The following is a 14359-nucleotide window of genomic DNA, read 5'->3' as shown; positions in this document are numbered from 1 at the left end:
ACTTATTTAAGAAATGTTTTCTTATATGGTCTGTATTTTCTACTTTATATTCATGTCAGTACGGCATGGGAAAAGGAAAGGTTTTAAATCACTGGCTGTCTTAAATGGTTGACACTCCTTGAAATCTACATCCTTGTTTAACAGCAGCATAGTGGAATACAAGAGGTGATGGGTTTCAGAACTTTCAAGTCTGCCATTCAAACATGGTATATAATTCCTTTCCTATATTTAAAATTAAGTGATGATATGTTTTGATAGAGTACAAGGCTGTATCTCAGGGTTTATCTTTAAAGAAATAGAAGTTTTCAATAATTTTTACCTAATAAAGATAGTAGAACCAGCCACTAAACCTCTGTCCTTTGTTTTATAGGGAATTAGTGATGGTATTCCACTAATAAAGGCCATTGTCCCCAAAAATCAGTCTCGTTCTTTTATTTCACAAGGCAGTCCTGAGTTACTGGTAAGTTGATTTATACCTTTTCACACTGCCATGTCTACATCCATTACAACTTATGAAAAAAATTGAGAAAATAAAATTTTTTAAGTCTTTTTTAAAAGCATAGGTAAGGGAATTCCCTGGAGGTCCAGTGGTTAGGGCTCCACACTTCCACTGCAGGGGGCCTGAGTTCAATCCCTGGTAGCCTGGTGGGGGAACGAAGATCCCACATGCTGCACAGCACGGCCAAATAAAAAAAGAGAGAAAATTTTAAAATAGAATTAATTTGACCAAGTATAAAAATGTATCTTTTAGGGGCTTCCCTGGTGGCCCTGGTCCGGGAGGATCCCACATGCCGTGGAGCGGCTGGACCCGTGGGCCCTGGCTGCTGAGCCTGCATGTCCCGAGCCTGTGCTCCGCAATGGGAGAGGCCGCAACAGTTAGAGGCCCACGTACCCCCCCCCCAAAAAAAGTATCTCTTATTTACAGAGCTTTTAAGTAGTTCTGTAATCCTTTTTTAAAAAAATAAATTTATTTATTTATGGCTGCATTGGGTCTTCATTGCTGTGCGCGGGCTTTCTCTGGTTGCAGTGAGCGGGGGCTACTCTTTGTTGTGGTGCGCAGGCTTCTCACTGCGGTGGCTTCTCTTGTTGCGGAGCACGGGCTCTAGGTGTGCAGGCTTCAGTAGTTGTGGCACGTGGGCTCAGTAGTTGTGGCTCACGGGCTTAGTTGCTCCATGGCACGTGGGATCTTCCTGGACCAGGGCTCGAACCCATGTCCCCTTCATTGGCAGGCGGATTCTTAACCACTGCGCCACCAGGGAAGTCCTAGTTCTGTAATTCTAAAATTTATTTGGAATAATAAATATGTGAAAATACCAGGAACTTTTGTACGAGAAAATTGTGATGTAACTTCTTACTAGATGTTAAAATTTATCATAAGCAGTGAGAATAATGAAAATGAGATATAATACAGAATTGATAAATGTCCGTCCACATGCAGGACATATTAGTGAGTACTTGAATTTCGTCATTTAATCCACCTAACAATCCTGTGAGATAGGCACAATTATTATTTCCCTTCCTCAGATGAGGAATTAAAACTCAGAATTAACTTGCTCAAAGTCACAGAGCTAGCAAGCAAGGGACCCTGGCAAATGGACCAAACCTAGGTCTGTCTTATTCTAATTCTGTCACTTAGAAATGATAAAAATTGAGCATAGCACAGTGAAAAGTAGAAATTCCAGAGTTAAACCTATTTTTCTAATTATCCATATTGTGTGTTTGCATAGAAAAAACATCTAGAAAGATATACAAAAATAGTAAGTACTTTTGAGTGGCAGAATTCTTGTGATTTTTCAGTTTTAATACCTGTATATTTTTAAGTTATCTGAATTTTTTTTGGTAATCTGTTACTTTTATCAAGGGAGATAAAACTTTCCATTTTTTAATGCAAATATTCACTGTTACTGTCCCTAATAAAGGGAGACCTTCTTAATAATTCTTCATAAGATCTACTTATGATTTATGTTCTAAATGATAGGTGTCTTATTTTTATGGTAAGACTTGATCCTTAATTTCTTCTGACTGCCAACTAATAGATACTAGTAAACTTTGAGAAATTTTGAGGAAAATAATCTTATACTAAAGAAAGATACATTGGGACAGCTTTTCTTGCAGTAGGATAACAATGAGCTTTTTAACCATTTGAATTATTTTAAGACTTCCTTAATGAGTATCGTGTTTTAAGTGCACAATCCCACACTATTCCCTAAGTGACAAATGCTAACATCATGTGAGCATTTGGTTATTCTATGTCATTTTCTTTAATTTTCATTTAATGTTTGTCTTCATGTGTTTCTTTTCCAGATAACAGTAAGCATGAATTACGTTATTGGAACCCATGGATGGCTGCCTTATGACAGAAACATTTCTAATTACTTTACATTCATCAGGGATCAAACTGTGACAAATCCAAAGTAAGTAAGTGAACATTTAAAGCAGAACAGGTACAGCTAGTACCTTATTGCCAGGAAAAGCAAATAGATTAAACTTTCCAACTTCCAGCTTTCCTGATCCTGGCATACCCTTATCTTGTCTACTTTGAGGCTGTTTACAGAATTGACAGTCTTACTAAATTGGCTTTGAAAGTCAAGATTTAAATCTTTTCCACACCTTCACCAATCTCAACTTCTTTACACTTAACCCTTGAGACTATTTTGTTACATGTATTTTTGTTTAATGAATAATATAAGATTAATGTAGTTTATGAATGTATTTATCACTTATCAATAGACATTTCAAAATGAACAGTTGAACAGACTTATTTTTTATTTCTTTTTGGAGAGATTTAAAAAATAGTTCATATCGGTCTAAGTGATCTTTTAAAGAAGAGTCTAATATTTAATTGTGTTTACAGAACTCAGCGTAGTATGAATGGACCTTTTGCTCCAGGGCTGGAGATCACTTCTAAGCTATTTATAGTATCACATGATGCAAAGTTGCTTTTTAGTGCTGGACACTGGGATAATAGCATTCAAGTGATGTCACTTACAAAAGGCAAAATTGTTTCACACAATATCAGACATATGGGTAAGCATTAACTTTTTTTTCCCCATAAAAAATTTTTTGTTTTTTTCCTAACCATAATAGTAGTACATACTCCTTATAAAAAGCATAAATTTTACCTTTGAAGCTAAGTGAACTTTTTAATAGAGTTATGTTATGAATATTATATTCTTTCTTTAAGAGTGTCTAATGTATTTTGGTTATACTAAGCACTATATAAATTAAATACAGCTTCATAGTATCTGAAAGATGCTAGGCTAAGTCTGAAAAAATTGGTTGTTAGAATTAGAATTTTATGAAAAAATGGTAAAAAAAAATCTGTCATAGTTGAATAAGAAATCAACTGTCCTATTCTTTAGTAGTAAAGCATGAGAGAGGTAAAATTGCTGAATATAGTTTAACCAGATGCTTCCTTTTTTTTAAAACCTTTATCTATCTATCTATCTATCTACTTATTTATTTTGGGCTGTGTTGGGTCTTAGTTGCAGCACATGGGATCTTTTGTTGCAGCACGCGGGCTCTTCATTGTGGCATGCAGGCTTCTCTGTAGTTGTGGCACGCGGGCTCCAGAGTCTGTGGGCTCTCTAGTTGCTGCACATGGGCTTAGTTGCCCCGCGGCATGTGGTATCCTAGTTCCCCGACCAGGGATCGAACCCAGGTCCCCAACATTGAAAGGCGGATTCTTAACCACTGGACCACCAGGGAAGTTCCTAACCTGGTGTTCTTAGTGTCTCAGTCTTTTCAATGTAAGAATAAAACATTGAGTAGATTTTTTCCTAATAAACCCATTAGGGAAGGGGAATGGAGTCTGTTACTAATTCTGCGCCAGTGACTCCCAAGGTGTCACTTAGCTCAGGTTTTTACAGTTTAGGAAAAATGTATTTTATATTGTGAATTTACAGTGTAATATGTACTATTTTGGCTACGGACACATATTCTATAGGATTGCAGTTCCAGGGGGAATAGAAGGTGAATGGGGATAAGAGAGTAAGGGAGCAGAGAAGCGTATCAAAATTAAGTGGAGATCCATTTAAAAGCTACCTAATCTCCTGCCAATATTTTTGACAGGCATTCCCTTGCCTCATGTCTACTCTTCACCGTCAAAGAAGGGTGGCCTCAAAGAAAGCTCTCCTACATGATTTTAGTGCTGCTCCTTTTTTATGTCAGTCTTTCCCAGTGCTTTTCCAATGCCATTCCTACATTTCTCCCTGCTAGAACAACTAATTTAGTAATAGTTTGAACATGACCTAAAATTGCCCTTATGATTCTGTTCTAGCCAAACTATGCCATTTCATTTTTTTACATTCCTTTTTCTTACAGATATTGTGACTTGTTTGGCTACAGATTACTGTGGAATACATTTGATTTCTGGTTCCAGAGATACTACATGTATGGTATGGCAGATAACCCAACAGGTAGTCACTCATTTAAATACTCTTGGTTTGGATCAGAGATTCACCCTGGGAATACTATTGAGATGTTCTAATAGAATACTGAATTTTTCTCTTACATTGAATGATTATTTGAGCTCCTTTGCCTCCTTTTACCCCTCATTCTGTTCTGTCTTAATCACCACTTTTTTCCCTAGGTTTATTGTTTGATTCATGACCTTATCTCATATTACCTTCCAAAGATAGCTCCTTATTAACTTCTTCTAGGAAAACAATTATTTTTCTTTTCTTTGTTAACATGATAATATTCCTATTTTCCTTTCAGGTGGAACTACTAGAAATTATAGATTTAGAATTTTCATCAACCTTATTGTGTACTCTCATGATAATGTTGGTGCAAGGAAGTGTCTTTTTTCTTTATGGCTTCTGGATTTTCTACCTTGCTTAGAAAAGTAAACAGGCGTTTTCTCACTCCAAGTTTATAAAAATATCATCTAAAATAGTTCTTGTAACACTTTTCTTGTTTTATTTTTTAAAATTTCAATCTTTAATCCATTTCTATATTTTATAATACAGAATATTTAATATTAGATATATAATTATGTAGAAAGTCATTTATGCCAGCATAAACGATTACCTACTAAACTGGATCTTTTTCTGTATTCCCCATTCTTTTACATTTATCTATTTCTGTGTCAACACCAAAATGTTTTTACTTTAGTAGTTTAATATTTGGTAAGGCAAATCCCCTCTCACTGTGTTTCCTTTATTAACCACAGCTGTTCTTATATGAATATTTATTCTTCTGTATGAACTTCAAAAATACTTTAACTATATCCTCCTCAGAAAACTTCATTTTAGTCTTAATGAAATCATATTTATATATTTATTTGGTATGGATTGACATGTTTATAGTTATTCCTATCCAAAAATAGGAAATGTCTTTCCATATTTGTTTCAGGTCTTTTTTCAATGTCCTTTGATTTTTTTTTTTTTTTTTCGGTATGCGGGCCTCTCACTATTGTGGCCTCTCCCGTTGCGGAGCACAGGCTCCAGACGCACAGGCTCAGCGGCCGTGGCTCACGGGCCCAGCTGCTCTGCGGCATGTGGGATCTTCCCGGACCGGGGCACGAACCCGTGTCCCCTGCATTGGCAGGCGGACTCTCAACCACTGCGCCACCAGGGAAGCACTGATAATATTTTTTAATAATTTTTTTCCATTTAGATCCTGTATTTTGTTATATTTACTTTTAATTATCCTATTTTTATGACTGTTTCAGTGGGATTTTTAAATCATTTTTATTTGTAACTATTGCTAGTAAAAAAAAAAAGCTATTGATTTCTATACAGTTATCTTATATCTAATCAGTTTACCAAATCCTCTTATCTAGCTCTCATAATTATTAGTATTTCTTGGATTTTCTGAAAACAAGGTAATATACATTAATGTGATCTGAAAAAATAGTGATTTTCTTTATCTTTTCCAATATACTAATTATTTCATTTTCTTACCCTCATACATTATTAGCAAATATAATAAAGCAAGAAAATTATAGTGAGCCTCCGTGTCTCATGTCTGATTTTGATGAAATTACCTTCATTATTGTGCCATTTAGTATACTGTTTGCTGTTAGGTTTCACTAGGTTTTTTAAAATTTATTTTATTTCAGTAGTTATCTTCCTTCCTTTTTTTTTTTTTTGGTAGGCTTTTAGTTTTAATAAAATTTCAATTTGCAGAAAAGATACAAAGGTAGCACATTTTTGCCATTTGTCTTAGCATTCTCTCCCAATCTTTTTCTCAGTATCTTTTTTTTTCTGAATATTCTAAAAGTTGGAAACTCTATGTTCCTTTACCCCTAAACACTTCAGTGTTTTTTCTAAGAACAAAGACATTCTTATACATAGCCACAGTGCAGTTATCAAAACTGAAATACTTAACATTTATACAATACCATTATCTAATCCACAGTCCAGGTTCTAATTTTGTCAGTAGTCCTAATAATGTTCTTTACAGCTATTTTCCCAGTTTCTCTTTCTTTTTTAATTTATAGTTTTACTTTTTCTTAATGTAATGTATTATGTTGAGACGTGTCCTAGGTTTGAACCATCCTTGAATTTCTATAATAAGCCCATATAATTCATGAGATATAGTTATATTTTACTGCAGGATTTTATTTGCTAGTACTTTAGTTATTTCTTTACTTATAAGTGAAATAAATCTGTTTTTATTTTGTCTTTGCATGTTTAGTATTAAGATATGCAACCTTTATAAAATGAATTTGAGAAGAGTCCATCTTCCTCTGTAACTTGAATTGATTAAATAATATAGGAATTACTTAATATTTAAAAATTAGATAGAGTGGACTAAGCACTCAGACTGATACTCTTAGAGGAAGACAAATGTGACCCAAGTAATAGAGTGTCAGGGAGAATTCATTTACATTGTATAATGCTCGTAGAAGATCTGGGAATTTATCTATGATAATCATAAACCAAATACCATGGAAACTACTCAAACATTCTATCATTATATATCATAGAAAGTACTGTATCAAACAAAGCACACTAAAAACAGATGAAGGAAACAAGTGCAGAGACATTCCCTGCAATAAATTGTGTTATTAGAAGAATATAATAAGAATATCATTCAATAAAATAGGACCTCAAAGATGAAATTATAAACTAGCATAATAAGATGAAAAGGGAGATTGCAGAAGAATCAAGCTGAGACTAAAACCAATACTGTTACAATTATAAATAAACCCAATGCAGAAGCATCAAGGAACAAATTTGATGTGACTGAAAATCAAATTATTAGCATGGAAGAAAGATTTAAAGTAAAGTGAATAGAAATGAAAAAAAAAGGATTAAAGCAATTAGAAAAAGAATGATAGCTATAGAAATCAAAGACAAGTCAGCATAAAGATAATTGATGTCCTTGAAATAAGGACTCCAATAAATGAAAAAGAGAAAGTATTCAGAGATGTAATAGAAGAAGTTTCTTCCAAGTAAAGGAAGAATAATTCTGTAGATGAAAAGGGCAAATAATATACCTGTTAAAACTAATCCAAATCAATCAACTTTGAAATTCTTCAGATTAAGTTTTTGAGCTTGAAAAGATTGAGAATAATTTGAGAATCCAAGGAGAAACCCAAGAATGAGTACTTGTATGAGTAGACTTAGTGGTAAGAACTAGTTGCAATATCAGTTTGTGATTAGACGGTTTAAATACAGTATAAACCTTTTTAAAGAAAATAGCATACAAGAAAATTACCTTTGCTATTCTGTTTTTATATTAGGGAGGTGTTCCTGTGGGCCTAGCATCTAAACCGTTTCAGATTCTGTACGGACACACTGATGAGGTATTGAGTGTTGGCATCAGCACTGAGCTAGACATGGCAGTGTCAGGATCAAGGGTAAGATTTCACCTTTAAAAATACTGATTTCTTTAATACAAATTCAGAGGCAATATTTATATTTAATTTTTTTTCTAGAAGAATTGGTAAAAGCATAGAAATTTTATACTGTGTTTGCCTTGAACTTTGCAAAAGTAGAAAACTACAGAAAAAAAGAGACTAGATTCTATTTGGGGATTTTACTGGTCTTAGTAAGACTTGAAATTTCAAGATTGGAATTTTTCCTAAGGTACATGTGTCCTTGGTAGAATAATCATTTTCTTAGTTCCTTTACCATATTTCTTTCTCTTGCTCAGTTTCTTTTCTTCTTTTTTGTTCTTCTTTTCTTTTCTCATTTTCTAATATTTTCTGTGTGTAGGATGGCACTGTGATTATACATACCATTCAGAAAGGTCAGTATATGCGGACTTTACGACCACCTTGTGAGAGTTCTCTGCTCTTGACCATTCCCAATTTGGCTATATCTTGGGAAGGACATATTGTCATCTACTCCAGCATTGAAGAAAGTACCACCCTCAAGGTATATAACAGTTTCATGCAGTAGGGCTAGACTATCTGTAAGCCTGTCTTCTCCTTCCCACATTGTGTACATATGAGGAGGCATTCTGAAGAAGGAAAGAACACCATATTTTGAAAAGGATGTTTTCCTTTCATCATTCAATTTGTTCATTCCCTATCACAATATTAGCCTCATGTTTGATTTTGTTTTAGGGCTTTCTATAGCCCTATATGACTTCAAAAATAATTTCTGATTATGTGGGACTTCATAGGCTTAGGTGGAAATTACAACTGAATTAAATTCTTTTTGCACAAGACAGGGTATGAATAAACTAACTGTGAATTTTATATGTTTATTTCCTTCCGGTGATAAAGCTTTTTAAAAAATTAAGATAACTTTTTTTTTGTTTTTAATTTTATTTATTTATTTATGGCTGTGTTGGGTCTTTGTTTCTGTGCGAGGGCTTTCTCTAGTTGTGGCAAGCGGGGGCCACTCTTCATCGCGGTGCGCAGGCCTCTCACTATCGAGGCCTCTCTTGTTGCAGAGCATAGGCTCCAGACGCGCAGGCTCAGTAATTGTGGCTCACGGGCCCAGTTGCTCCGTGGCATGTGGGATCTTCCCAGACCAGGGCTCGAACCCGTGTCCCCTGCATTGGCAGGTGGACTCTCAACCACTGCACCACCAGGGAAGCCCAGAGAACTTTTTTAGTTTTGTTTTAAGAATGTGGGTTTTGTTGGATGAGAGTTTTAATTCTTTTGGAGGGGTGAGATTTTTAATTCTATTAAAGAAGAGGAGTACTTGTTTAATATTTATTTACTTAGCAATCTGATTGAAATCACTTTAACAATATTTCTACTTACTTTCTCTTTAAGTATAACCATTTGTTTATTCCAAAATTTTAAACCCAGTCATCATTCTGTGATAGTCATAGTTTTAATTTGAGATCATTAAATTTGCTTCAACTAATCTTTGCAGGATAAGAATGCATTGCATTTGTTTTCTGTAAATGGCAAGTATCTACGGTCTCAAGTCCTGAAGGAACAAGTATCAGATATATGTGTAATTGGAGAGCACATTGTCACAGGCAGCTTACAAGGATTCCTGTCCATAAGAGATCTCCACAGGTAAATAATAAGAATTATTAAAATATCACTTCGGAAAAGATGGTAGTATTTTCAGCCCAGAGAGAGTAAAATCTGTAATCTAAGATTTCTAATCTTTTTTTTTTTTTTTTTGATGTTGGGGGTAGGAGTTTATTAATTAATTTATTTATTTTTGCTGTGTTGGGTCTTCATTTCTGTGCGAGGGCTTTCTCTAGTTGTGGCAAGTAGGGGCCACTCTTGATCGCAGTGTGTGGGCCTCTCACTATCGTGGCCTCTCTTGTTGCAGAGCACAGGCTCCAGACATGCAGGCTCAGTAGTTGTGGCTCACAGGCCTAGTCGCTCCGCGGCATGTGGGATCCTCCCAGACCAGGGCTTGAACCCATGTCCCCTGCGTTAGCAGGCAGATTCTCAACCACTGTGCCACCAGGGAAGCCCAGATTTCTAATCTTTTTGTTCATCATTTATTATGAACATGTCTTTTTTGGCAACTATGAAAAAAATTGGGGAAGATGAAGTATTTCTGGGTTGGTAATGAAATATAGATGTACATTTTTTAAATGCAGAAAATTTTATGTTGTGTACATTTTACCACAATTAAAACAATTTTTTTTAAGTAGCCAGAAAAAATTTTTTTCATAGTGCCAAGCCTGGATTATGGATTTGGAAATTTGTACAATTATAGTTTGAATTTTTAGAAACTAAAGTTAGGTTTAAAAAAATTTTTTTAATTGTGCTAAAATAAAGTATTTTTAAGGTTAGCACATCTGTTCTTGATTTTGTATGTCTGTGTTTAAAATTGATGAGGAGTCTTTTGTTACTTCACCCAGTGAAGGAAAAGATGTTTGAAAAATGGATATGTTTTTAAGTTTGGTATTCTTCATGTTTACCAACTTATATACACAAAGCATTGTTATTCCCTGCATGCCCAAATACATTTTTTCTTTTCTTCTCATTTAAAAAACTTACTGTGACATATTTATACTCCTCAAAGTATCTTGGCCCCTCCCAAAGCCCTTTTTTCTGAATCATTTCCTGATCCAGAGTGTTCTCTTATTACATTCATATCAGAATCACTTCTGTACCAACATCGCTTCCCTGTTTTTGTATTTTCCTTCTCATTTTTGTCATTCTTTCTCATGTGGTAGAGCATTGAGTCCACATTTCAGTAACGTCTTTCCAATATTTTGTATTACAACCCTAATCTTAGGGTATTGTTAGGAGAATCCCAAATTAGAAAAAAATTAATGGAATCTTCTGGCAGGTTAGTCTAGACCATAGTATGTACATCCTAAGATTCTTCAATCTCTAATCATAAAAGCTGTGAGCATTTTTCATAATGGGGTGTTATATTTTATACCATATTATATTTTAAAATATTTTATATTGTATATTACATCTTTTAAGACAAAGCAAATATACCAATTTTATTTACCTTATCCCCCACCAACACACAGTTTTTGAGCTTTTGCCCTTTTTATCCAACTTTTGCTCATTAATCAACAAGGTGAAAATCGTTTCGTGAGAGCACATATATATGGTTAGAAGGCAAACAGATGTTGGAAATAGAAAAAAAAAATCTGTTAAGTATTTTAAGTAATACTATAAATGTGGGCCTTTGTGTCACTCAGGTTTTCTGAACCTAAGTTCCCACATCTGTAAAATTAGAATGCAGAATTAGATGATCATTAAGTTATCTTTCAGGTATAAAATTCTGTGAATCCATTGTATATCCATGTAATTATGTGTGTGTTTTTTATTTCTCTTCTAGTTTGAATCTCAGCATCAACCCATTAGCCATGCGATCGCCTATCCACTGTGTTTATGTAACCAAAGAATATAGCCATATTCTTGTAGGATTAGAAGATGGCAAATTGATTGTCGTGGGTGTTGGCAAGCCAGCTGAGGTAAAACCTAGCATCAAGAATTTAGTTTCCCGTACTGTTGGGGATTCCTTCGGTTCTTTATTCCGGCTGAATCAGAAGTCTCCATTATGGATAAACAAATTGAAAAACAAATTTGATTTTTCAAACTACAGTAAATGAAAGGGGATAAAACTAGTATTCAAGAGTGATGTTTATATTATGATATTATTGAAATCACACATTTAACAGTTTATAACTCTATATGAAGAAGAAAGTTCTTTTATTCTGTTTTTCCAAATCTAGATTTTAGACCACATACTTGAATTTTTAATACATAAAAGCATTTGTAAAAAATGAAATATAGACTCAAACAACAGAACTACTTACCTTATTATTATTATTTTGTTAATTTGCCCATGCTGCGCAGCTTGCGGGATCTTAGTTCCCTGACCAGGGATCAAACCTGGGCCCAGGCAGTGAAAGCACTGAGTCCTAACCACTGGACTGCCAGGGAATTCCCCAAACTATATACTTAACTTTAATTTCAACAAATATTCAGCATGATTGTATGTCAGTTGTACTTTTGTAAAAGCATCATTTTTCTTTAACTTGGAACTACAAATATCCCCATACAAATGTGCTAATTCTCAATGAATTTCCTGTAGTTCCTATAAATTTATTTGCCAGTGGTTTATTAATTACTGAATATTCAGATATAAATGTAACACTGTTCCTATGAAAACTTAGTGGCTATACTCCAAGTAATCTAGTTATTCTTCTAGAAAATTTATTTTGTTACACAGACTCATATTTAAGCATTATAAATTTTTATTGGTATCATTGGTCTTTTCTGAGAAATCTAAAATGACCTCTGTACGGGTTATTTCAAGAGAAGACATTACTGAATAACATACTGTCAGTAGTTATAATAAATCTATTACAGATCATAGGAACCTTTTTTTCAATAAATATTTTAAGGTTTTGTTAGTCCTTATACTCTTTTTCAGGATATTATTTTAACAAGAGAGGTCTTATTAAATTAAAGTGATTGGGACTTCCCTGGTGGTCCAGTGGTTAAGACTTCGCCTTCCAGTGTAGGGGTGTGGGTTTGATCCCTGGTCGGGGAACTAAGATCCCATGTGCCTCCTGGCCAAAAAACAAAACATAAAACAGAAGCAGTATTGTGACAAATTCAATAAAGACTTTAAAAAATGGTCCACATCAAAAAATCTTAAAAAGGGCTTCCCTGGTGGCGCAATGGTTGAGAGTCCGCCTGCCGATGCAGGGGACACGGGTTAATGCCCCGGTCCGGGAAGATCCCACATGCCGCGGAGCAGCGAGGCCCATGAGCCATGGCCGTTGAGCCTGCGCGTCCGGAGCCTGTGCTCCCCAACGGGAGAGGCCACAACAGTGAGAGGCCCGCGTACCGCAAAAAAAAAAAATCTTAAAAACAATAAATTAAAGTGATTGCGACAATATTTAGTTTCAGGTGTAATGATTCCCCAAATAATGTCAGCAAGTCTGTATCTCGATATTTCACTTACATTTGAAACATTTTAAGCGTTTTTACATTCAGTAGTAGAGTTTCTTGATTAATATATTTCCCAAGTAAAGATTTCCCTTCTGTCCTCTGCTGTGATGATTACTTGAGAACTCTGCTTAGACATTACTCTTTGAGTATGTTTCACTTTCTATGGTTTACTCAGGTGCCTTTAAATTTGCCTGCCCTCCAACTTAGGTAATTTGTTAAGTTTACAATTTTACTGAATTAAAAAAAAATGAAATGACGTTATGTGCACACATTTAAAAAAAAATTGATTGGAAATAAAATACCTAAGTAGCTTCATTTCATAGGCCTACATCAGTGTTTTGTAATATTTACCAAATAAGTTTTTGGTCCTCATTGAAAGATTTATGTATAGTCTACAACACATGGAATTTGAATTGTGTATAGATTTTGAATAAAAGTATTTTTTATCGATTTTATATCTTTGTAAAATACATTTTCCATCAGCTGAATTATGGACCTACTTTATTAATAAATAATCTAATTGAGTACTCAGAATTTTGCATATTTATTAAATACAACTTTATGTGAACGTGTAGAAATTAAATAGATCAATAGTTATGAAAAGAGTTCTATTTCAACATCTATTTTTATCTAAAATATCAAAATCTTGATTAATGTATATTTTTAAATCATGTATCAGTTTTTTTTGTTTTTGGGGGTTTTTTTTGCGGTACACGGGCCTCTCACTGTTGTGGCCTCTCCCGTTGCGGAGCACAGGCTCCGGACGCGCCGGCTCAGCGGCCAAGGCTCACAGGCCTAGATGCTCCGCGGCATGTGGGATCGGGGCACGAACCCGTGTCCCCTGCATCGGCAGGCGGACTCTCAACCACTGCGCCACCAGGGAAGCCCCATGTATCAGTTTTACATATTATACTGTCAGTATAAAATCCATATTTATAAATTAGATGTTAAAGTGGAACTAGATTAATGGAAATAATGGTTTTGGAAATACATCTGGAAATGAAAATGCAAAGCAAACATGCCAAAGTGTCTTTGCCTGCGGTTATCTTTTATCGCTCCAATAAGTAGACCCTAGAAAAGTACCATTAAAAAAGGGAAGCAGATGAAGCACCTTTAAAAAGTAGATTGCTGGGGCTTCCCTGGTGGCGCGGTGGTTGAGAGTCTGCCTGCCAATGCAGGGGACACGGGTTCGTGCCCCGGTCCGGGAAGATACCACATGCCGCGGAGCGGCTGGGCCCGTGAGCCATGGCCGCTGAGCTTGCTCGTCCGGAACCTGTGCTCCGCAACGGGAGAGGCCACAGCAGTGAGAGGCCCGCGTACCGCAAAAAAAAAAAAAAAGTAGATTGCTCTTGGGAAGTAATTACAACAAATCATATGGTTAGATTAAGAAATGTTTCCCATGTAGAGTTTTGTTGCCCTATGTAGAAGTATAAGCACTTTTAGAGGGGCATTAACCCACTGATTCAATTAATTTTGATTAATAATTGTTATGTGCTAGGTGATAAAAAATTTAATGGTGGAAAAATACAATTCTTACCTTCAAAGAGCTTATGC

The 14359-nt window shown here is 35.1% G+C and overlaps 1 protein-coding gene across 1 annotated transcript in view; it reads left to right on the top strand.

Moving 5' to 3' along the window:
* Window positions 1-14359, top strand: part of NBEAL1 (neurobeachin like 1) — a 182322-nt gene that overhangs the window by 160359 nt on the left and 7604 nt on the right. The window contains exons 48-55 of the mRNA XM_060302023.1: window positions 371-460; window positions 2305-2414; window positions 2855-3027; window positions 4324-4418; window positions 7694-7810; window positions 8169-8330; window positions 9285-9433; window positions 11181-11316. Coding sequence (XP_060158006.1) covers window positions 371-460; window positions 2305-2414; window positions 2855-3027; window positions 4324-4418; window positions 7694-7810; window positions 8169-8330; window positions 9285-9433; window positions 11181-11316 — 1032 coding nt within the window. The remainder of the gene's footprint in view (window positions 1-370; window positions 461-2304; window positions 2415-2854; window positions 3028-4323; window positions 4419-7693; window positions 7811-8168; window positions 8331-9284; window positions 9434-11180; window positions 11317-14359) is intronic.

Source organism: Globicephala melas, chromosome 7 (assembly GCF_963455315.2).
Source record: "Globicephala melas chromosome 7, mGloMel1.2, whole genome shotgun sequence".
Lineage (NCBI taxonomy): Eukaryota > Metazoa > Chordata > Mammalia > Artiodactyla > Delphinidae > Globicephala > Globicephala melas.
The sequence above is the reverse complement of the archived record's forward strand: the minus strand, read 5'-3'. Positions and strand labels throughout refer to the sequence as shown.